This window comes from Poecilia mexicana, unplaced genomic scaffold (genome assembly GCF_051168715.1).
Source record: "Poecilia mexicana isolate PSO_F unplaced genomic scaffold, ASM5116871v1 scaffold_4, whole genome shotgun sequence".
Classification (NCBI taxonomy): Eukaryota; Metazoa; Chordata; class Actinopteri; order Cyprinodontiformes; family Poeciliidae; genus Poecilia; species Poecilia mexicana.
The window spans coordinates 1,308,731-1,333,015 of NW_028263373.1; the positions used below are offsets into that span (position 1 = coordinate 1,308,731).

Below are 24,285 nucleotides of genomic sequence, written 5' to 3' on the forward strand. Positions count from 1 at the left end.
AAATTAAATACAAAATATTTAATTTAAGCAAAGTGGCCGTTTTTTGTCTAAATAGATGATAAACTGTTTCCTAACTTTTCTGGTATTTTTTTTCAGTTCATTTAATCTAGAAAATCTTTTAATTTATTCCCAGCGACAAAATCGGATCTTTCTTCAAAAATACTTCGCCAACTAACCAAATTTAACAAAATAATTGATGTTTTTTTGAGTAAAGTGTCACTGGATGTTTTGATATTAAAATCAAAATAATATCAAAAGAAAAATACTTTGTGTTCCAGATATATTACAATTTAATTACAGAACTAATTTAAATTTTCATGCTAAAATATCAGAAAATTGCCGACTAGAGGGCCAAATTTGTATCGTTCTTGAATTGAAGTTGAGGGCCACACAAAATTGTTCCAAGGGCCACAAATGGCCCCCGGGCCACAGTTTGGACACCCCTGTGAATCTGGTGAATTCATCTGAGCGTGTCAAACAGCATTCCACTGCATTCCTAATAAAAACAAACTCACACCGTTTCTCTCCAGGTTTAAGTCATATTTTCATTTATTTGACCATTTATACTCTGCAGATCCACGTTTTTGTTTTTCACGCCTTTAAATGTATCAGAAAAAAGTGAAGTTTTGTTTGCTTTGGTCTCGTTCAGGTGGTGATCCTGAATGAAGCGTACTCCAGAGTGGAGTACCTGTTGGATAAGGAAGGGTTCGACAGCGTTCCTGCGCTCATCAGATTCTACGTTGGCAACAGAAAACCCGTCTCACAGGTAGTTTAACAGGTTATGGTTGTTCTAATGTTTCTTCATAATTCATATGCTCAGTTTTGACCAGCTGATATTTATGTAGTAGGATGTTTTTAATAATTACATAGATTTCAACTAAATTAATGGCAGGGTTTTTTACATGCAAAAGTCTGAAACCGGAACCTTTGTATTCATGTGTTTCTGATACGGCATTAAATTCTGATGCACAAGTGACATCCGCTAACAACAAAAACTCTTCTTGGCTCACTGGGGTTAATATTTTCTTCAAACTCAACCAGATGGGGAAGTTTCTGAAGCAAAAGGCTGTTGCTGTGTTCAGAGGGCGTTAGCCTAGCAGCAGAGCTGCGGTAAATTTGCATCAAAAAGGGTTTTTGAATTGAAGATGTTGCTTATTTTGTCAAATAAAATGTGATTAATTGATACCAGACCGTGTAACTCAACTTAAAATCATAATTAATCCCCACCACTGGTTTTGATCATCAATAAAACTGTAAATCTTCCTCCCCACTCCAGGTTGTTGGTGCCATCATCTTCCAGCCGATCAACAGAACGTTCCCGCTGCGCTACTTGGAGGAAAAGTACGGACTGTCGAGCAACCACAAAGAGGCGGGGCTGATGGTGCAGGAGAGGCGGAGCCAGAACCGCCTGAGCCTCAACATCACCAACGGTCACGATGGCGCGCACGGCGTCCACGACGGCCATCACGGACGCCAGGACAGCGGCTTCGTCCGCGGCGCCCAGCTCAGGTCAGCGCACCACAAACACAGATCTGTCACCAAACCTCCACATTCCTCCGTGGATTCAGTTAGGTGTTTTATTTTCACTAGTTGCTTCGTTTTAAACCGTCGGCTGTGTTTAAATCACAGAGATAATTCACTTTTTCTAGTGAGATGGCTAAATACTCACTTTTTCTCCAGTTTTGCTCAAAACTGAAGAAAAAGTGAATTATTTTTCACTTTTTCTCCAGTTTTGGAGAAAAAGTGAAAAGCCTCACTGCTCAGATGAGGCTGAATCTGAGCAGTGAGGCTGATTTCAGCTCATATATCTGTGTAAGCTAACAATAATTTGTGCGTCTAAATCTCACAAATGTTTGCTCAATTCATATTCTGACGTACTCTGATACACTCTTCCTCTGAACTCAGCTCTGGTTTTTCTGCTCCTTATATATGGAATGTCAGAAAGGCCAAAAATAGCACAACATTCGATGTCTTTCTCATGCAAAGTATACTTTTTCATGCTCTGCGTGAGACAAATCGAGAAAAATGCTAAACTAAATGTTAAGATTTAGGAAAAACTAAAGTTTAGTATAATTGAAGCCTAAGAATATGAAGCTAAGCTTACAAATATGTTTACTGTTTGCATTTCAGGCAGTATCTCTACATTTCACAAGCTGCTATGTAAAATATTTAATAGTTTTACATTAGTCTTTTACAGATAGACTCAGTCAACTCATGTCCCACTCTGACGCTCCAGAGGGAACCCAGAGGGTTTCCAACAGTCCTGATACATGTAAAGTTTTCCTCTTCCTGTCAGGTTGACGGATCGCTGCGGCAGTCAGCCAGCAAGTCTCAATCAAGTCCAGGAGAAGCGACGTCCCCTGAAGGCACACCAATCAGAAAGCTTCCTGCCTCTGGGTGAGAAGTGAAAAATGTTAGCTTGCTTCACTTTGCATACAGAAAATGTGTATTTTGGCCAGAAAATCACAAACTTATTAACCATAAATACTTAAAACTAACAGAAGATGCTCAACACTATGAGCCCTTCAGTGTGAAAGCAGGATTTTTTCCACTTATCTGTATAAAACAAATTCATGTAAAATCCAATAAATGACGTGTTATTAAATCTATTTTTTATAACTTTGGCATCTTTTTTCCTCCGTAGGAACCAAACAGCCGCCCCAGCAGTCCGCGGACCCGCTGCTCACCAGCCCCGGACCAAAGTCTCCGGTGTTTCGGACCGGCAGTGAGCCGGTCCTGAGCCCATCAGCCCAGCGTAGATCTGCAGAACCTTTAGCAGGTAAGCAGACATTTTATATCAGCTCTTCATAAAAGTAAATATGTTTTTACTGTTTTATGTAGTAATAACTGTGTTTAAGCTTAAGCTCACACAGAGCTAAAAATCAAAGACAGAAAACCAAAAGAAAACTCAAAACTCACTATTTCTAAGAATAAAGGTTTGTTCACACCAGCTTTAACCCAACTTCAGTCCGTTTGCCTAGAAAGTCTGGTTCAGTTTGAGTAGCAGTGAATGCTAATCAACCAACAAAGCTAGCCCTGGTACGCCGACAGACCACGCTTTAGGTTCATTGGAAGTGAACTCTAGTGCGATTTGAATCCATATGTAAAGAGACGGCTCCAAAAGCAGGAAGTAGACTGCAGCGCAGGGCATTCTGGGTAAAAACAACCAAAACGAACGCGCGAGGCTAACACTAGCGGGAGAAATGACTCATGGTCTTTTACCAATGACAAAAGAGAAATCCTACAACTGCCATTTTGGTTTACATTTGGTGAAGAAGGAAGTTGCACTGAGCCATTTCCTTCAGAGGTTTTTGTGTCGTTTCCTTCAGTTGTTCTTGGTGCAGCGCCCCCACAGGTCAGGAGGGGAACAGGTTTTATAAAGGCTTTATTTTGTTTTGTAGTTCAGTGTGAAAATGTGTCAAATGTTGCAATTTTGGTCCCAAATTGAACCGAATCTACCAAACTATCAGGTGTGAGGACTTCCTTCTGGTTCAGATCCGAAATAAATGTTTTAGTCTCACTTTAAAAATCTCCTGTGAGGGTTAATATATTGCTGTCAATTTAAATTTACTCTTGAAATCAAGTTGTGTGTTTTGTTGATCATATTAAATCTAAATGTGTCTGCAGGTCAAGCGATCCGTGGTTCTGACAGCCAGCTGTGTCCCAAGCCGCCTCCCAAACCGAGCAAAGTGCCCCAGACCCGGCTGCCCCTCATGCCCCCCTCAGGCAGCTCTGGGGAAAACCCGGCTTCCTCCAGGAGGAGTGGAGGTGAGAACTGGATGTGTTTCCACAGTCGTAGCCCATTTATTCAGTATTTCAGTTCACAGCTGGATGTGTTTCCTGCTCTGCAGCTCCGCCTGTTCCTCCTGTGAAGCCCCAGAAGTTTCGACATTTTCCTCTTGCGGATTCCCGCGGTCCATCCATCTCCGTGGTTTCTCCTCCTGGAGTTGTTCAGTGTCCAGACTCGGAGCTGGCATCAGGAAGGACGGAGCGGCTGCATCCGCACCCAGCCGACCTCCGGTCCTGCAGCCCACCGGAACCGGACTGGGACCGCCAGACGTCATGTAGCTACGTGGAGCGGCTGAAAACCGACAGTGAGGCGGCGGGCCAGAAAATGCTCGACAGAAGCTCCTACCACCACGCCATCGCCGCTTTGGAAAGCACGAGCGAGGAAGAGGAGGAGGAGGAAGAAAAGGCAAGGCGCGGGTTTCTGCGGCCGGTTCTGGAGACGGAGTCGGCGTTCAGACCGGCGGAGTTTGAGTCCCGTCTGCTGCCGCCTGAAAACAAACCGCTGGAGATGGCGGTGCTGAAGAGAGCGAAGCAGCTGCTGCTCAGCCACGACCACCAGAGCATCGCCACACACCTGCTGATGGCCGACTGCCAGGTACGCACACAGAGATACACACACAGAGATACCCACACACACACACACACACACACACACCGTTTGCAGAGCAAGTAAAAGTAGAAATACTTAGTTTGTTTACTCAGGTATTTCATCTGGGGGTATGAATACTTTTGGGCCTCCTGTCTTACCAGCTGCAGCAGTTGATAGTAACTAGTTACATTTCCTCAGTAACCTGTTGGGATCATTTTTCTGTACTTTTCTTTACTTGAGTCATTTTATCATGAAGTTTTTCTGCTCTTACTCATATTTTACTTCAAACATGTTGAAGTAGTTCTACCATTTCTCCTGATTTTAGTTTCTCTGTCAGAAAATGGAGTCAAATTTCTGTGGCATCAAATTAACCCAACAAAAACGACGCAGATGTTTTTCCACTGAGTGATAAAATATAATTAAATTAAATTAAATTAAGAGCTTCTTGTAAAAGCTGTTGCTGCTGCTTCAGGTGGCGCGAATCCTGGGAGTGACTCCTCAGGTCAAAGGTCGGATGGGCGTTTGCTCGGGTCTGGAGCTGGTGACGCTGCCGCACGGCCGCCAGCTGAGGCTGGACCTGATGGAACGGTAACCATGGCGACCGCAGCGCCTTGTTTTCATTAGTGAGGGTTTTTTGACGGCACCAGGAACGTAATCAGAATCCGTCCCCCAGGCACCACACCATGGCGATCGGCGTCGCCGTGGATATTCTGGGATGCACCGGCACCGTGGAGGAGCGGGCGTCCACCTTGAATCGCATCATCCTGGTCGCCATGGAGCTGAAGAACGCCGTCGGCGATCTGTTCGCCTTCACGGCCCTCATGAAGGCTCTGGACATGCAGCAGGTAGCAGAAACACGACGTTCACATGCAGACTGGAAACAATAAAATATCACTTTTCATGTGATGATTTTAATGATTTTTAAATTTTACGACTCTTTTAAAGTTCACCAATAATTCATAGTTTAAAATCATCATTCAGTTCATTCCATTTTCATGCCGATATCAAAACATGTCTAAGTTTTACTCTTCTCTTTATCCAGCTGATTTTCAACTTTTGAAATCCAGAAACTTCCATGTTTTTTCCTAAAGTCAAAATCAGAATTTTTTTCTAGCAAATTTTTTACTTTTGGAACTGAGAAATTTCCAAATTTAGTCTCAGAATTACAATGTGCCATTACTTTTGCTTTTTGAAATGGGAAACTTCCTCTATACTGTATGTCTCAAAATGTCAGAGTTTTTTGGAGGAAACTTTCCTAACACTCAGCCAGAAAGACGTTCTTAAAGATAATTGTGCCGTCTGTGGTTGTGTAGGCCTCTAGGGGGCGCCAACATGTGAAACATTGAGCGTTTCCTCTGACTTGCTGTTTGTTGTTTCTGGTCCAGATCAGCCGCCTGGAGGAAACCTGGACGACTCTACGAAGGAATTACACGCAGACCGCCATCAGCTACGAGAAAATCCTCAAACCTTTCTACAAGAGCCTGTATGAAGGAGAAGGTAACAGGAAAACAGGCATTTCAGCGACTCAAAGTGTTTTCTACTCTGAGCAAAGGAGACGAAACAAGTTTTAAAGGGACCTATCACTAAAGTGTTTCTACTGCTTCTAAAAAGTCTTTTCTGGAAACAAGTGAATGTATTCTGGTGTCTGAAAAAAGAAACGTTTCACAATCCTCCTGATTGTTGTCATACCATTTAGAAACTACTTGCTGCATTCTCGTTGGTTGTGCAGCAGGCCCCATTTCTGCTTTTCAAAGATGTACGGTTGTATTTTTGCAGCCATTTTCACCATGTTTTGTGTCAAGATGTAATGAACACATTTGTGACACCATAGATCTATCTTAACCTGTTCAAAGAAGCATCATAGGTCCATTTGAATATAATATGGAACATTTTCAGGACCTAAACTTTCTCTTCCAGCCTCCTCTCCGTCTGTGGTCTGCATCCCCCTCCTTCTGCCTCTGCTCACCCTGATGGAGCGACCGTCTACTACGCCTGAAGGCGTGGAGCTCTGGGAAACCAGCGACCAGGGATGTGACATCATGCTGCGCCACCTGGAGGCGGCGCGCGACGTCGCAAACAACGCTCAGAGCTACACGTCCAACGCAGAGAAGATCCTAGAAGGTAAATAAAAATAAAATCCTAGCTCCATTTACCTCATTCAAGTTCTTCAAATCTTGAATGAAGAATTTGTGCAGCACAAATTTATAATTTTAAATATATATTTAAAAAAAAGTTTCCATGAGATCTCTGGAAACAAATCTTTAAAAAGACACAAACTTTTGACACCGATTTTGTTAGATTTGAAGTCATTTTGAGCGTTTTGTTCTATTTCCTGTTTTCCTGTCCGACTTCCTTCGACCTGTTTTTGTTTCCGTCTCTTCAGGGTTTCAGTTCGACGAAGATCTGCTGGAAGTTTTTAAAACGGACTTCCAGCTGCGGCTGCTTTGGGGGAGCCGCGGAGCAGCCGTCAACCAATCAGATCGCTACAACAAGTTCAACCTCATCCTCACCGCGTTGTCCAGGAAACTGGAGCCTGTGACCAAAACACAACTAACTAACTAAAGGACAGAGCAAAGCCTCAAACCGCCGAGCCACTAGCAGCTCAAAACAAAAAACCGTAAAACGACTTCAGTGATCAGGTCAGTTTTATTTAATCCAGTATTAATTATTTACCACAACGTCTTAGAGGAAAAACTGCATTAATACTAAAACTATGAAGGTTTGTTGTAGAGCGACAGGTTAAAACAGAAACCGATGCAGTCTATATAACAGATCACAAAGTATGGAGGAATGATCCTGCCAAAATTGGCAATAAATATAGAAATAGATAAATGGTTCGATAGAGTAATTTTGCCAAAAGTTGCATCCAAAAAATAAAGTATAAAACTTTCCTGGCTTATTTTATTATTGTGTGCTATTATTTTCAACAGTATTATTTTAACTTTGACCACTAATTATAATTTTCAGTCTTATTTGCAATCTTATTGTTTTATTAGTTTCATTTATTTAATTATTCTTTCTTAGATATTTTTTTAATTTACTGTCACTTTTGTTTAATATGTTTTTTTTTTATTTTCAGTAATTTGTAAATGGACTGTAATTTTTTTATATACATTTGGTTTATTTTCTCCTGTAACATTTCATCTATGCATTTTCCCTTTTCATTTATTCACAATTAATTTTATTTTCCTTATTTTTTTTCCTTCTAATGTTAAATTACTACTGTTGAAAATGACAAATATTAACTTAGATTACACTGCATAATCAAATAAATGGGAAAGTTCTTTTTTATGCAATACTTAATTACTTTATCAAGCCATTTATTTCTATATTTATTATTAATTTTGGCAGGATCAGTCCCCCATAGAAGAACTAAAGCTACAGATAATACACTGAGAAACCAAATGTTTTTCTGCAGAAAAGCTTGGATCACAAGGCCAGAATAACGTCGAACTCACCAACAAAACCAGCAGACATAAACCAAGAGGTTAAATTTCACAAAAAATAAACAGAAAACCAAATTATTGTTAAATACTGCAGTCTTATATGCCTTGTCTAATTCTAATATAAATTAAGTTGATATGATGCAAACTGAGTGTGGATGACGTGCTGGCGCGTCGAAATCAACGTTTCCAGTCAATTTTATTTACTTTTCTCAAAACTTTGCTTGATAAAAATGTTAAAATGCAGAATACACTGGACAGGACCGGTCCAATAATAGAGGATGGGTCTTTATCTGCATTAATATCGCTAATTACCAAATAAAACACAACTTTTACAGAGCTAAGATGTGAGTGAACCCATTTCATTTTGCAAAATTCCCCAAAAAGTATTATAAATTTTGATCTCTTGGCTAAAATATGAGCCCTGATTTTGTGAATAAATGGGGAGATAAACGTCTGAAATCAACTTAATGTTGATCAACTGAATAAAAAATGAATAAAAGATTAATTTCTGTTTTTCTTCTTTAAATTTAGTGCAGGATTATATTTTTTAGTGGAGAAAAATGAAGTAGCGACGCAGTGGAAATGGCTGTCAGCTGTTTTTATAAAATATGGAGCCAAAAAAAGGTAAAATTATTTTTTTAAAAATCAAAACTGAACAAAAATCACATGTATCTATGAAGATTTTATTTAATTAACTAAAAATAAAATCACTAAAATAGTTTGTGATATTCAAGCTGTACATATTTAAAACATATTAGACTGTAAATATTTTAAGACTGACTGTAAAAAAGTTAATTTTAATGTTTATATTATGAATGTTGTAAAATGTAATAAATACGGTTTATGAACTGAACTCATCTGATTTCCATGAAGTGTTGCATGACAAAATATTTGCTTTTACACAAAATACTCTCATGGTTTTATGTTTGTTTTATTAGAACAACATTTTCAACAAGGAAAAGGAGAATTATGTTCAAAGTATTCGACAACATTCAAGGAAAATAAAAAATGTGCACAATATGGAGAGTGAGTACTGCCATGATTACAACATACGGAGAACAGATTTACATTTTTCTGCCTGCTTCTGGGTTTAATTACTGGGAAAAAGGCTTAAATGTTCTGGAAGGCATATTGGCGCCATTGTAGACAGAAAAACTGGAGTAAATTTCACCAAAAAATATCTGAAATGTTCCACAAAAAAAGTTTGAAAAATCAAAAAGAAAAAACAGACATTTTTAGATTAGTGTCAGATTTTTTCTAGAAAAAAGGTGGAGATTTTTGAATTTAAAGAGTCACATATTTGCTAAAATAAACCCAATATTTTGGGAGGGTTTTAGAAAAAAAATGGAAAATGCAGTTTAGAAATTTTTGACTTTTGAAACTCAAAATTTCCACGATATCTTCTCAAAATGTTCAACTTTTTACTCAGAAATGTCTTTTTCCTAGAAAATTTCTGATAAATCTCAAAATTAGATTTTTTTTTTCTCATATTTTCAACTTTTCAATTTCTGATTTCCATTTTCCTCACAATTTTTTTTACTTTTGAAACTCAAATTTCCCCAAAAAATTTCAAGAAATTTTGTGAAATCTCAGAATTTCTTCATTTTTTGGTGATTTTCTCCCGTTTTTCCTTTTCTTCTGCCTAGAATGGCTCTCACACGCCATCGTCTGTTTTCACAGGATTTTGGAGAAATAAAACAACCAGACAGAATTTGTCGGGTTTATTGCTGGATCACAGTGGCTTCCAGTACCAGAACTTACTGCAGGTTTATACGTTTAAAACAAAAGTTTAATGTTTCTCCAAAAACACCAGAAAGAAAAAAACATTTTCTTCTCTCAGGTTTTTATGCAAAACATTCCCTGCTTCTTTTTTTTCTTTCACACAACAAAAACTTGGAAATCTTTGGACTTTGTTTTGCAAACAGAGCAGTTGGAAGACATTTAGGTCAGGAATGATTTATCATATTAAAACACAGAAAAGCTTTAAAAATTAATTAGGATGGAAAGTTTCACTGCATTATAATACACAAAATTATGTAAATGCTTTTTCAGCATTAAAGAAACGAGGTTACGATTCAACCTCAACTCAGATTACAGTTTTGGACGTTTAATCTGTAAACGTGTCTCTTCTTGCAGGCAGTAGTAAGATTTTAGTGTAATCACTAAAGAATCTGTGGAGGGAGCTAAAGATTAGGGTGATGGTACGGAGGCCATCCAACTTTAAAGGCTTGGAGATAATCAAAGTGAAACTAGAAATGCACCAATTGTAGTTTTCTGGCCTGACGATTCAGTTTGGCCAATTATCAGTTTGCCTGAAAAGTTGCCAAATATCCCAACAAAGCTTCATCTTTGCTTGGGGCGATCGGTGATCTCCCAAAATTAATGAAATCATTACCAAAAAAAACAGCAATGTTAAATTTTTCCACTAATTTTTGACAAGGGTGTAAATATTTAGCAAAATGTACTTTAATACATAAAATATAAACTAAAATGCTTTTTTGTCTACATGTTTTAAGACAAATGTCTTGAATTGAGATCCAAACCTGACAGGGGCGAGAAAAACTTTGGGCTTAAAGCTTAAGTATCTTAATCTTATTTAAAAAATTATTCTATTACATATTTATTGAAACTGTCACCATGTTATAGTTTTATATGAAACAGGAAAACTGAAAAAAAAAAAATTAGTTCCTGTCTTCTCCCAGTGCCAACTAGAAACAACCAATCAGAACCAGGAGGCGGGGCTTAGCGCTGTCAATCACAGCCCTTACGCTGTGCTACTGTACAGCTTCTTCCTGATAGTTTTCCTGTAAGTTTGTTTCCCTCCCATCAGCACATTGATCAGCGAGTACATGACATTGATTGACAGCACTAAGCCCCGCCTCCTGGATCTGATTGGTTGTTTTTGGAGCATTTCTTCAGAGGGCAGTAGCAGCTCAGTGAGGAGATCGATGCTTTTACAGATCATCTGTCTCAAACTGTCGGAACATGACTGTTTTAACAAATATGTAAAATAAAAAAAACATTTTTAATTAAAGTTACGTTCTTTAAGTGTAAGTAAGGAAACACAAAGTCATTGCTTAATTTGCAACAAGATGTATTAAATTAATTTGTCCGGCTGCAGAAACTGACATTTTAATTTGCTTCATTCTGCGAGACGTCGGAAGAATATGGTAAAATTATTTCCAGGCTAATTTACTTAAATTTTCTGCATGTTTAAAAAGTTTCAAGGTTAAAGTTTGCATAAAGGCAACAGAGAAGCAAATTTAAGCCCTGATTAGATATATGGAGGCTGTGAAGTGACAAAAATAAGGAAGTTGGATTTGGAACATCGACAGCGTCATAATGCACATTTCACAGCTTCATCATAGAAACAGAATCACGGCCGGCTGCTGGTTAGAGATTATTCCTCAAAAGTCTGACTCAGACATACCGTCATGAATCAAAGATCTAAACAAATCATGCAAAAATAAACTGTTTTGAATAAAAAGAGTACAAAACAAATATTTTTTTGTTTGCCTAGTGGTCATTCAGAAAAACAAAAATCTCATCATTCATTCATTCATCAGGTTCAAACGCTGTTTCAGGGCAAAGTGCATCTCTTCAAACCGTGTCGCCTCCGAGGAACAAAACAATCACCATGGAAACACATTCAGCATGACACAGATGTTTATATGTACAAATAATTCAACAGATTAAAGAAAAAAACAACATGACGCATGTAACACGGACGGATTTTTGGCCTACTTGGCTTTCCGTACATGATGCGCGTGTCGAAACATTCACAAACAAACAGATGAGTCCAGGAGGGCGAAGGATGAACCCAGGTGGCTGATGGGAAATGTAGTGTAAAAATCCATCAACGATGAAAACGGCATGAAGGTTTTCTAAGGCTGAAGTCCAGCTGGAGCCGCTCCGGTGAAGGAGAGGCCGCCCCCTGCTGGTCGACTGGAGCAACGACATCCGAGGAGGGAAAGGCAGAGAGGAAGAGGAGGAGGAGGAAGGGTTGTGTTTTCACCCGAGTCCTGCCGTCTGTCTAATGATCTCTGAGAAGTTACAAACATTTAAAAAATCATGCTTCATTAGACAACGTGGCGATCAACGGAAACATCAAAAATGGCGTCAAAAACATGCGACTTGGTGAGGATGAAGGCAGGCATGAGGAGCAGAGTGGCTCAGGCAGGCAGACATCACCAACAGAGCACAGAAGATGACAGGACACAGATGGAGCACAGCAGCACTGATGGTGTTGGCAAGCAGACCGAGACGGCTTAAACAAAGTCCGGGCGCTGCTGGGACTCAACATGACTCTCTACTAAACAATCACAGGTACGGAAGAAGATTAGGGCCACTAAAAAATAACTCTGAATTTAATGTCAGAATTAAATTCAGGATTCTGAAAGAAACTCTGAATTATGAGATTAAATTCAAAATTATGAGAAAAAAGTTAGAATTATAAGATTAAAATCATATTTCTGAGCTTAAATTCAGAATTCTGAAAAAAGGCAATTTTGAAAAAATTCAGAATTCTAAAAAAAATTCTGAGTTTTATGTTAAGATTAAATTCTGAGATTAAAGCCAGAATTTCTTTTTTCCAGTGATCCTAATCTTCTCCTTTACAGAGGAGACTCTTGTTAAAAATTATTTTCTTCCTCTTAGAGAAAATGTCGATCAGAAATGTGCAAACGTTGCTCCATGTTTTAAAGATAGTGCAGCTTGTTTTAATGTTTTTGCACTTTCAGCTCAAATCCAGATGTAAAATTACAAAATAAAAGCTGCTTTAATGAGAATAAAGCTTCGATAGAGTTAGGACACTCAGCCGTTTGAACAACCGTCTCATAATTTCATGCTGATGCGTTAAAAAGACGAACCATGAGAGCGAATCAGGATGCAACTGAACGAAAACAAAGATGGCGTCGTTAATGAAATCTCTGACTTTCTGCTGATTATGGAAGCACAGAAACATGCAGGGCCTCCTTCTCCCCGCCCCCCAGCCTCTACCACCAATCATTATCAGCGTGAGCCCTCCACCAGCCAATCAAATCACCCGGCCACTCTGCAGCCCTCAGGAACCTGCAGCCACGAAGAGGAGAGAAACCGTTATAAACAGAAACGCACTTAAAAACTTCAACACACAGAGAAAATTGTGTTTAACATGAAAAATTTAAACTTTCAGAGAAACTTAAGTTTTCTGCAACACTAGCTGCGTTTCCATTAACCAGATGAATGCACAATTTGACATTTCAAAAATAAATTTGCTTCATAGAAACACGACAAATTCTAAAAAATAAAAAAAATCATTATTTGAACAAAAGGTTTTGTGCTAAAATGGTTTTAAGGAAATTAATGTATTTCTTAAACCGCAAAGGAAAAACTTTTTCGTAAACGAGTCACATGATCAACATAAGGATGTTACTACTGCCGGAAACCACAAAGACAACGACAACAGGAAGTGGCAGGAGGATAATTTTTAATGAATTATTGTGTGAACAAAGTTGTTCACTTGGGAATTTAATTGCGTTTCTTATTTAAACACTTTACTTGTGAAATTGTGTTTTTTTTTTCAATATTTGCTGAATATCAACAGTTTTGCACACATTTGTAATGGAAATGCAGCTGCAGCTAGGTTGTCACAAACTAAAGCACCACATCTTCTTTCAAATATTTTAATTTGTTTATGCCAAACAGACAATAAAAATTGGATTTGGAACAAACCAAAAAGAAACACACAGCAGAATAAAATCTGAATTATTGAAATAATCCTGCAAACTTCATACAAACATCCTTCTTACTGAACATGAAACCAGATCCTAAAAGACGGCCATGTTGCTTTTCTTCCTTCCACCGAATCCCCACCAAACCACCAGGCTAAATCCTCATATTTGCTCATTTTCATGCACAAACTGAACTGTGAACTCTGCAGAAAACAAGGAAATGTTCATTTGTGCTGCAACTTCTATCAAGAAACTTTAAGAATCAGAATTGTGTACAATTATTAATAAACGCTAAGAGAAAGTACCTAAAGTTTTAAATGTTGGTAATTATAATAACTATTGAAGAGAAAACATGAGGTCAGAACATGGCTGCACAAAACTCTGCAAATCTAATAAAGATAAAATAAACTTTCCTGAAACTTTGCAGGTGCAAGCAGCTCAGTTTGTGGTGGGAATTGTTTGCAGGAAGAAAAGCATAAAAAGTCATCTTAATATTTTACTTCTTAAAAAACTGCATGAAATGAACTTGTGTGCATAAAAACTGCATTAATGAAGACAAACCGGCAGGATGGCACAGATAACAAAATAGTGCAAAAATGCACAAAAACACACAAAAAGAGCTTAAAATCAGGGAACTTGATTGTTTCATCCAAAAAATAAAATAAAAAGTTTCTAATATATTACATAACATTATCTAAAATAATCTGATTGATACTGAGCTCAGCAGGTTTGCCCTGTTTGTCCCTCCCAGCACCGGTCCAGGGGGACGGACGGCGTTTGGATGCTGCGGCGCCACGCTGACGCTAGAAGGCAAACATGGAGGCAACGACAGACAGGAGGCGCCGGCGCCTCAGATGTACGTCACGGCACCTTTGCTGTTTTTCTCGATGGTGATTTCTACGTAGGAAGTGGGAACGTAGCCTTCCTCGCCACTCTGCTTCCTGGCCCGCGTCCAGCCGTCGCCTTTGTCCTCTTCGATGATGTACAGCACCTGCAACAAAAACCCCAACATGGCCGCTATGAGCAGTAAAACGTAAACAAGGCGTCCAGTTTGAACCCAACTGGTTTTCAAACTTGCAATTGGAATAAAGTAAATTATTCCAGAGTTTGATTCATAATCTGATCAGTTATTCGGTACTTGAGTCGACTTTTTACCAAATACTTTTTACTTTTACTAGAGTAAAAATATGTTCAGTTTAAATTTTGGGAACTTTATCTGCCTCTGGATGTCATTCCCACCCTTGAGGTAAATAATTTAAAACAAGTCTTGAAATAAATGTGTTTTTGCAGGGCTAAAAGTCACTTAATTCTCTGAAGGCTAAAACGTGGCATGCATGTTGTTTTACAGAAGGCCACATGATGGCGCCATTGCTTCACAAAGCAAAGAACTGATGAACATTACCTCATCCTCTGCCATCGTCAGAGTCCCCTCATTCTGACCTGCAAAACAAAGAAACATCATCAGAAAAAATGCTGCTTACATTTACAAACATTCAAGTCTGAAAAAAAACAGTTATTTTTGACTGATTCTGTCCAAAACCAGGTGTGTCTAAAAGCAAACTTTGCAATAAGGGTAAAAATATGACCAATCATTTCCTGACAGTAGAAAATGTATTTGCCTTTTTATAACCAAACTTTTATAAAAAGCAAAGTTGAAAAACAACTTTGTGGTTGTAAAACAGCTTTTATTTAATTTATTAAACTTGGTGCATATGAAAATAACTCAAATATTTTTCTTTTGAAAATCAGATTATATTTCTTTCAGTACAGAAAATGTGTAAAATTATTTGAAAGTTTGGGATTTATAATGAATAACAACACTTTTGTACAAAAAAAAATAAAAAACTAAAAATGAATAAAATCTTTAATTGCTTGTTTTTATTTTAATCTTTCTATTATTATCATTTACTTTGATTTGATTTTGAACCACGTGACAAAAATAATCATATTGTAAGCTACAAATATTATAATCATATTATTTGTCTTTTAAGCCTCACCACTAGGCCCTTATATCAGCTATATTTGGTAAATGAAATAAAACAATCTTCTTACTCCAGTTGTATCTTTCACTCATTATCAAAGTGAAATAAAGTCAAACTGAGGAAATAAACATGCTACAATTCACCATTTTAGAGTCAAACTTAGCTTAGCTTAGCTTTAGCTTATCCTGGGCAAATTGAGCAAACAGAAAATGTCCAAATAAAATACAAATAAAAATTATTGTTCTTAAACACAGACAGACTGTAACTTACCAGTCCTATAGAGTGGGAACTCTCATAAAAAACACAAAACTACCTACAAACCACTAGGCCTGTCACGATAACAAATTTTGCTGAGCGATTAATTGTCTAAAAATTATTGCAATAAACGATAATATTGTTTCAAGACCAGTTGACCCTGATTTAATGGAAATGATGTAATAATGCCTGCTATTTCCTGCCATAGATAGATACACTTTAATTTGAAAAGAACACATAACACTGGAACCGAAAGAGTGCAGATTATGGAGCCTTCAGTAATCTCTAGATTTAAATAGAGAAGACGGGAACATCCGACTGCCTGGTACTACATGACGATCTTAGATCGCTGGTCGATCTAACCGATCATCCTGCAGTGTGTGGTGTGTTACGGTAGATCGTCGTGGCCGCTCCGATCTAAATCAAGGGTTTTCCCCGACTGGGAGCTAAACGCTGAATGTGACAGGTAGCCAATCAGAAAGCCGGATTCACCTTCGCGTTATACCTGGGATTTCTGTCGGCTAATGAGTCTCAGGTTTTGGAAATGGGCCGACAGTCGGCAGACAACTCGTGATGTGTGCGCTGGACATTACACTAAGGAAATAGGAAGGGAGGGTCAGTGGAGAGCACCGGAGTCGAGCCTTTTTCATTCAGTGTCATCAGCAGAAAGAACAAAGGCAGGAAGAGACGATAAATTAAAATGAGGTCGATAGGTTTAATTTATCGTGCGATTAATTGATTTATCGTTTATCGCGACAGGCCTACAAACCACAACTTCCGCCGATCCGCTTCCTGATCTGAACAAAACATTACTCAGAAAACGGCCGCGCCCCCTGGTGGCGGAGCTAAGCACTGCAGCAGTTACCGTCGAAGGAGTAGAGCGCCTTGCAGTGTCCGATGACGGGCAGCGGGTCGTCGTCGTCGAACTCGTCGTCGAACTCGTGCGGGTCGTGGTTGGGTTGGGCCGGCTGCGCGGGGCGGTGCTGCGGCGTGCGATGCGGCGTCTGATGCTCCTGGTTGGTGTCGTCATTGTAGCTGCCCTCAGGGCTGATGGGAAACAAAAAAATTAAATTTAAACAGCAGGAGAGCTGGATAAAAGGAAATAACCGCTGATCTGGATCAGGATGTTCTTAAAGGGCCGGTTGTTCCAGGACATACTGATGAAAAATAGTATTAATAAATAGTTTGTGTACATTTATAAATACTGAACATCTTTTATTTTATGATTGTTTTTGTGATTTACTTTTGCAATTAAAGTCTTTTTATGGAGATAAATTAGAAATATTTAATTTTATATCATTTTTTAAACATGTGGTCTGTTTTAAGTTAATATTATGATTTCTGCTACGTATGACAATTTATTTAATGTTTTATTGCCTTTACGTTGTTAATGGTCATCTTAACGCTTGTCCCCACTCAAAAATGCAATAAAAAATATTTAAAAACCTCTACTTTTAATTTAAATGGATTTATTCAAATATTTCTACTAAAATCAAATCCTTCAAATTAAATGCTACAAAAGGGGGTAAAAATCTTAATCTAAATCAAAAGCAGTACATTGGCTCTTTTTTATACTGTCCAGAGTTTCAGGGAACTATTACTGAAACAAATAATCAGATTAATCGATTATTGAAATAATCGTCCACTTGTTTAGTAATCAATTACCAAAAAAATATTTTTTATTTAACAGTTTAAACCTTTTTATACTGTATTAGAAATACATTAAAAGATGCAAAAAATAAATAATTCACTTCATTTTTCAAAAAAACATTTTATTGCCTAGTATGTGACACTTGATCATTTATAGCAAAGGAGGATCTACAGTATAAATATCCTGACATCAACATGTGAGATCAAGGCTGATCTGGTGATTAGTTCTTGGACTCGCTGATCAAAAATTGGGTAGCAAATGTGCTAAATAGCATAAATAGCATTTTTTCTACAGTATTTGAACCGACTGAAGCTAAAACTGCTGCTTAAGGAGTTTCAGTGTAGAACAAACACATTTTCTGTTATCTTAAAATGCAAAATGTTTATATTTTTGTACAGTTTTGGTTAATTATTGCTCTGACTTGTTTTCAGCAAATTGCCTGTTTTTTGTTTTTTTGAGTTTGTAAACTCCAGATTAATCGATGACTAAATTAGTTGAGGATTATTTAATTGATTAATGGTGATTAATCAGCCCTCAGAGGGGCTGGCTGGTCACCTCTCCCTGCCGTGAGGCGTGTGGTGGTGGTTGTCTGCGCTGTGCCGTCGGTCTCCTCTGGAGCTCTGCTTCCCCTCCACCTCCGACAGCCACGTCTGCACACAGAACCACAAGAAGGATTTAGATCATCCGTTCGTCATATTCCACCATCACAAACAAACAACTGGTCGCAATAAATCAGTTAATAGCACAAAAAATTAAAACGAGCTAAGGAATTTTCATTTGTATGATTTATTATTTTTCTCTTTCTACCAAAAACTGGATGATTAAAGTCTTCATTCTTCTCCTCATTTTGAAGGACAGTTTTGTTTATAATGACTTCATAATGCATTTCATCTGTTGTTTTGTTTGTCTTGGATATGTTAAAGTATTCCAGCTCCAGTGTTAAATGTTCATTAGAAATTAAAGTTTACTGATCGTTGAGAATGTGTTCTTACATTATTATTACTGTAATATTACATGAAAATGGTCTCAAAACAACGTTATTTATTGCAGCACCGATTGCAGTTTTCAGGCCGATCACCAATTACCAATTTTTAAAAAGCCTTCTTAATTTTGCTGCTACCAATTTTTTTGTCTGAAATCTGAAATTTTGTCACTAAATATTGAAAGAAAGCGACTTAACAGTGGGTGACTGTTGTTAAGGTTCAGACGTGACCCGGTGGGCCGGTCTGTCAGGCGAACCTCTCACAGCAGAACAGAGGCTGATTTTAAACGTTTACTGAGGAAGATGAGATCGGTGGATAAGACCAGCTTCACATACGAGCATCAGCTGATCATCGATCCTCCAAAGTTAAGGAAACCATCCAGCCAGTAAATCGGTGCATCCCTACTTTTAGAAGAATTTATCGTCCAGAAAAAACCGTCAAACCTCGTTTTTGTGGATTTCTGAGCGCAGCTTCTGGATGTTGCAGTTGGTCTCAGAGATTTTGGGCTGCAGGCTGTTGGGGTCGCCCATCTGCGGGTTCTTCTCGTACACGTCCTTCATCTTGTTCAAGGCGTCCCTGACAGAAACGAACAGGTTCAGCAGCCGGACCTGCAGCTGCTCCTGACGCCTCGGCTGGCGACCTCTCACCTCTGATCCGTTTCCTTTTGCAGCTCCCGGTTCAGTTCGTCGATCTTCTGCTGCAGCCGCTTCCTCCTCTGCTCAGGAGGCAAATGGCTGAAATCCTCCAGAGACGGAACCTGCCGATCAGAAAACACCATTAGGACGAATAATCAGAAAACGCTACAGGCAGTGTTAGTGTATACACACAGGAACACGACGATCCATTTCTACACTTCTGGCACCTGAGGTTTATCATGAGCCACACAGATACAGAAACACAACAGAATTGACTTAAAATGTAAATTTTTAAAAGACACAGACATAAATGTGTTGTATCTGGTAACTCTGCACCAGTTCATCACACTAAAATACACCAATAGTTTCAGAAGTTTGGTTTAAACACGTAAAAATGATTTAATTAGTTCTGTCTGGACAGTTAGGTTGTAAAGGGGTGTGCAAACTTTCTGCAACATGGGCCAAAATCATCTGCTGTTTATCTTTTCATGTATGGAGTGCTGAGGCTGTCGAGAAGCTTAAATATTTGTGATCCATTTTTATTCTTTGGAGTTTGATTCAAACAGTTATGAAGTATATTTGAACTTTGTTTTAAATACAAATATACTTTTGTTTAAATACATTTAAATATGTTTTGTTCTTATTGTTATCTTGATTTATGTAGTTGAATTTTACAGCACTTTGAGGTCAAAAGGAAAAAATGATAATGCAAGTGGAAATTATTGCGCTTGTTGCAATTTATCATGTGATTAATTGATTAACTGATTTGTTACTTGATCATTTATAGATTTTATTTATTTACTTATTTTTTTATAAATGGCAAGGACTACTTTTAGTCTCAAGAAAAAAGACTTTCATATAGTGACACGCTTAGACCAATGTATCATGAAATTAAAGGAAAAGCAGAAAAAATGGTTATTAGCAGATGAATATTTTGTATTGAATCTGACATTTTAGTCAGAAGATTTCAATTTGTGTGCCATAGTTTTATCCCAATTGAAAGAAAAGGTAAAAGTTTTTGAAACCAAATTTGTCTCAATTATGGGTCACACAAAATCAATCCAGAGGCGGCAAATGGCCCCCATGCCGCACTTTGGACACCCTTGCTGTAAAGTTTTATAATGCAGGACTCCTTTATAGGTGAATAAAGTATTATTTCTGCAAATTATTGTTTTAGTTTGACACATAAAACACTTTGTGTGCCTGTTTTACAGGGGAACTATTCTAACCTTGGTGCAGCAGCTACTGAATCTCTGGATCTACTGGTGTTGTATCGACACTAACAGAGTTCCTACTGCTGGGTCTCTACTGGGGTTGTATCGACACTAACAGAGTTCCTACTCCTGGGTCTCTACTGGGGTTGTGTCGACACTAACAGAGTTCCTACTGCTGGGTCTCTACTGGGGTTGTGTCGACACTAACAGAGTTCCTACTGTTGGGTCTCTACTGGGGTTGTGTCGACACTAACAGAGTTCCTACTGCTGGGTCTCTACTGGGGTTGTGTCGACACTAACAGAGTTCCTACTGCTGGGTCTCTACTGGCGGTGTGTCGACACTAATGGAGTTCCTACTACTTTACACACTGACTCACCATCTTGGCCGACCACTGAGCGTTAAACGTTAAAGTAAGAAAAGAAACATTCTGATTAGTTTTCAGTGAAAAACATGAACAAAAACAAATTAATCGGTTTTGTTCAGATTTGGTTGCTAAATACTCAGAAACTTTAGTTAAAAAAAACATCATTTGCATTTAAAAACATTAAAAAACAACCAAATGATGTAAATAATTTAAAAAGCATTTATTATTAGAGATGTAATAATAATATTTGGTCTGAAATGATTAACAATGATTAATCGATTAATTGAAATAATTGATTAATCGTTAACTAGAGTATACAGACTCTAAGACATGTCATTTTCTACACAGAACTTCCCAAGTGGCTGTTTTAGCTTCAACTGATTAAAATTCTGTTAAAAACAAAAGAAAAAATCTATTATAAGAACTTTTTGCTAATTATTAATTGATTAATCCAAAAAATAATGAATAAATCAGCTGTAATAAGCCGAGCAGAGACGGCTGAGCTCTTCTAGCTGCAGGTTCATCCTTTGCTTTAGCGTTCACTGCATGAATGTTGTTCATTTTGGGGTATAAAAATGTTTCTTATTTTAAAAAAAGGATTATTTGTTTATTTGCATATTTTAATGTAATAAAAACTATTTTTTGCAGCCATGAAAATCATCCAGTCCCAGATTTCTCTTGGCACCGAGTCTGACTGTTATTCACCAGTTTATGCTGAACCATCTGAGGCTCAAAGCCGTCTTCTCAGCTTTCAGACGTGTTAGCACACAAACAGAACCGCAGGCTGAAGCCAAACCAATATCTCTAAAATAACGTTTGTTTGTTTATCGCCTCTCCACATGCAGCAGCGAACCAAAAACACAGCAAACATCAACCCAAAAACCAGCAACACACCGTCAGCCACCAGGGATCCGCGGCTCTGATTGGAGCAAACCTCCGTCTTCCAGACAAAATCACACAAAAACAACAAAATGAATCAAAAAGAAAAGAGGAAAACAAGAAAAAACAAGATGTCTGCAAGCTGTTAAGTTAGCTGCTGTTTGTCATGTGGGACAAAATTGTTGAGGAAAAAGTAACCAAAGGCCAAAAAATACAGAAACCTGATTTTTTTATGGATACTTATTGTGGTTTCAAAACTGTATTGCCATTGTAGATAAATAATAATAATAAAGTAAATTTCCACTAAAAACTCAGAAACTGGGATTCATCTCAGAAATTTTCTAGAAAAAATGTCAAAAATGTTCAATTTTCAGAATTTTCTGAGTTTCCAAAGTTAAAAGTTTTCACCATTTTAAACTCAAAAATGTAAAATTTTATTTCAGAAAATTTCTGATTACTCACAACATTTTTTATTTTGGAAATTTGCTACTCTATTTTTTTATTTTTCTTTATATGTACAATGGCCAAAATATGCCTTTGTAAATTTTGTACCTTTTCGGCTCCATTGAACAAATTTATTTCAGTAATAGAAACAGGATTTGGGTCATTTTCTTTCACATCGTCTATCATAGTTAGTAAAGCTTAATAAATTAAATAAAAACTGATCTGGGTGCATCATAAACATGATTTTACATTTTGTTAAAACTCGGTAATAAAAAGACAAACACTTTCTGTTGTACTTTACATTTTCCATTGTAAGAAAATTACAAATTAAAAGTCTCCAAATTTGCATCATTTTTGAATTACAGATGAGGGCCGCACAAAATCAGTCCAAGGGCCACAAATGGCCCCCTGGCCGCACTTTGGACACCCCTGTATTAAGCCATCATAATCCAGTTTAGGATGTCGCAACATTTGAGACGTTTTATAGAAAATCTGAACCTGTTCTTGCAGACATCCTGAAAAGAAACGATAAATGAAAACAGAAATAAAAACAAACCGGTTTCAAACTCATGGACTCGTCTTGTCTCACCCCTCTCCTCAAACCTCTCATGTTCTGAGGGATTCTGGGTATTGTAGTCTTAATCTCAGACAGATAGTGGCTTACAAGGTCGGAGCCTAAGCGCGACGTGGGGAAGAATTGGGAGACGGACCGCTGATGATGATGATGATGATGGTGGTGGGAGGAAGAAGGTGGCGGAGGAGGGAGAAAGGATGGGGACTGGACAGGAAGTCAGAATAAAACAGCTGTTAGCTTTAGCTTCCGTTGTTTACATATGTGGGAGTGAGTCGGCCATTTTCATAAAAAGACTTCAGAAAGTTTCACTACTCTCTTTATTTTTGGTAAATTTACTCCCTACGCCCGGATTACAACATAAATTTTATCAATGTTTTGGTTATCAAATGTTAAAATGTCTAAATTGCCTCAACATGAATTGTGTTTCTTCAGTAGCTGCGTTTCCATTAGCCATAAAATCCCGTAAATTTGAATTCTGAAAATAAATTTGATTAATAAAAACATACCGATTTTGAAGAAATCTGGCCTTTTCCAATGAAAAGATTTTACACCAAATCTGCAATAAAAACACTTTTTTCACAATAAACGAGTCGTGATGAACAACAGGATGTTACTACTGGTGGAAACGCCAAAGAAGACAACAGGACGTGATAGGAGGAGGATGATTTTTAATGACTAATCGCACCAAATTTACTCACATGTGATTTTAATTACATTTCTTATTTAATGGACATACCACAATTACAAAATTGTGTTTTTGTATTAATAAGAATACCAACAAAATTTTGCACACATTTGTAATGGAAACGCAGCTACTGCTATTAAAGCTGAGACATTTTGAATTGGGAAAATAAATAATTCTCTCTCGGGGTGAAAAGATCAGAATTTTGCCATTCAGACTATGGATGTGGGCTGAATATGGACAAAAAGTTTTAATTCAAATTTGGGTTATATTTCCTAGTCAAAGTAAGGAGAGTTTATAAACCAGAAGACGGAAAAGGCTCCCAAAGAACAACATTTCAGTCCCTCCAGTTTTTCTATGAATCTGAGATCACAGAAATTCACGCAAAGTCAACAGATTTTTCACACCAACATCACTGTAAATTTTTTGTGATTCTTTTCCAAAAATGGTCAAAAACATTGGGCTTAAGTGATGCCAACTCCCACCTGCAGGTGGCAGCATTTCCTCTGCTGTCTTTGCCTCAGCAGCTGTCAAATGATCGATGTAGTGATTAACCAAGAAGTTATTTAAAGACAGATAGAAAAGTTTGTGTCTCCAATAAGTCTGCTTGTTATTTTCTTTATCCCTCTTTTCTTTTTTATGTATATTTTGGAAATAGTTTTTAACATATTTTGAGAGTCGCTCCAATGTTTTGATTGCACAAAAAAATAAAAATAATTCACAAAAAACATTAGAAAAATCCTGAATGAATAATGAAAGCTCTTGATATCTAATTAGACATTTAAAAAAACTCAAATCAACTTTAAAAAAAGGAAAATAAAAAAAAATTCCCATTGATTTCAAAGTAATTATTTGACCTGATAGCTGATAAATGTACAAAACAACAGAGATTAAAGTTATCTAATTGTATTTCAGTGTAAGATTATGCTGCTGTACTAAAAACAATGTATTTATTTTAAAACCTTTAACTAGTTTCTTTATCAAGGTTGCTGATAAATATGGAAGGAACTACATATTTCAAATTAAAAATATTTTCAAGTCAGATAAAGTTTAGATCAGGACTGTTTTCCTGTTTGTTTCCGCATT

General features: G+C 37.6%; 2 protein-coding genes across 6 annotated transcripts in view; one reads left to right on the plus strand and one right to left on the minus strand.

Moving 5' to 3' along the window:
- Positions 1 to 8,677, plus strand: part of bcar3 (BCAR3 adaptor protein, NSP family member) — a 74,393-nt gene extending 65,716 nt beyond the window's left edge. For all 3 annotated transcript variants that reach the window (XM_088004704.1, XM_088004705.1, XM_014977657.2), the window contains 11 exons: positions 650 to 766; positions 1,277 to 1,509; positions 2,297 to 2,397; positions 2,645 to 2,779; positions 3,628 to 3,768; positions 3,852 to 4,384; positions 4,851 to 4,966; positions 5,052 to 5,223; positions 5,764 to 5,875; positions 6,296 to 6,499; positions 6,762 to 8,677. In XM_088004704.1, the coding sequence (XP_087860830.1) occupies positions 650 to 766; positions 1,277 to 1,509; positions 2,297 to 2,397; positions 2,645 to 2,779; positions 3,628 to 3,768; positions 3,852 to 4,384; positions 4,851 to 4,966; positions 5,052 to 5,223; positions 5,764 to 5,875; positions 6,296 to 6,499; positions 6,762 to 6,940 (2,043 nt within the window). In that variant the 3' untranslated portion in view covers positions 6,941 to 8,677. The remainder of the gene's footprint in view (positions 1 to 649; positions 767 to 1,276; positions 1,510 to 2,296; positions 2,398 to 2,644; positions 2,780 to 3,627; positions 3,769 to 3,851; positions 4,385 to 4,850; positions 4,967 to 5,051; positions 5,224 to 5,763; positions 5,876 to 6,295; positions 6,500 to 6,761) is intronic.
- Positions 8,678 to 8,734: 57 nt separating this feature from the next.
- The window catches only part of fnbp1l (formin binding protein 1-like), a 49,838-nt gene continuing 34,287 nt past the window's right edge, over positions 8,735 to 24,285 (minus strand). Inside the window, exons 10-17 of one of the 3 annotated variants that reach the window (XM_088004707.1) lie at positions 22,500 to 22,721; positions 19,054 to 19,163; positions 18,850 to 18,982; positions 17,979 to 18,073; positions 16,638 to 16,819; positions 14,938 to 14,975; positions 14,406 to 14,526; positions 8,735 to 12,894 (exon numbers count right to left, since the gene is read on the minus strand). In XM_088004707.1, the coding sequence (XP_087860833.1) occupies positions 12,887 to 12,894; positions 14,406 to 14,526; positions 14,938 to 14,975; positions 16,638 to 16,819; positions 17,979 to 18,073; positions 18,850 to 18,982; positions 19,054 to 19,163; positions 22,500 to 22,721 (909 nt within the window). In that variant the 3' untranslated portion in view covers positions 8,735 to 12,886. Of the gene's footprint in view, positions 12,895 to 13,274; positions 14,527 to 14,937; positions 14,976 to 16,637; positions 16,820 to 17,978; positions 18,074 to 18,849; positions 18,983 to 19,053; positions 19,164 to 22,499; positions 22,722 to 24,285 lie in introns of those variants that run through there. The other 2 variants (XM_088004706.1, XM_015011704.2) reach the window with 2 other exon arrangements.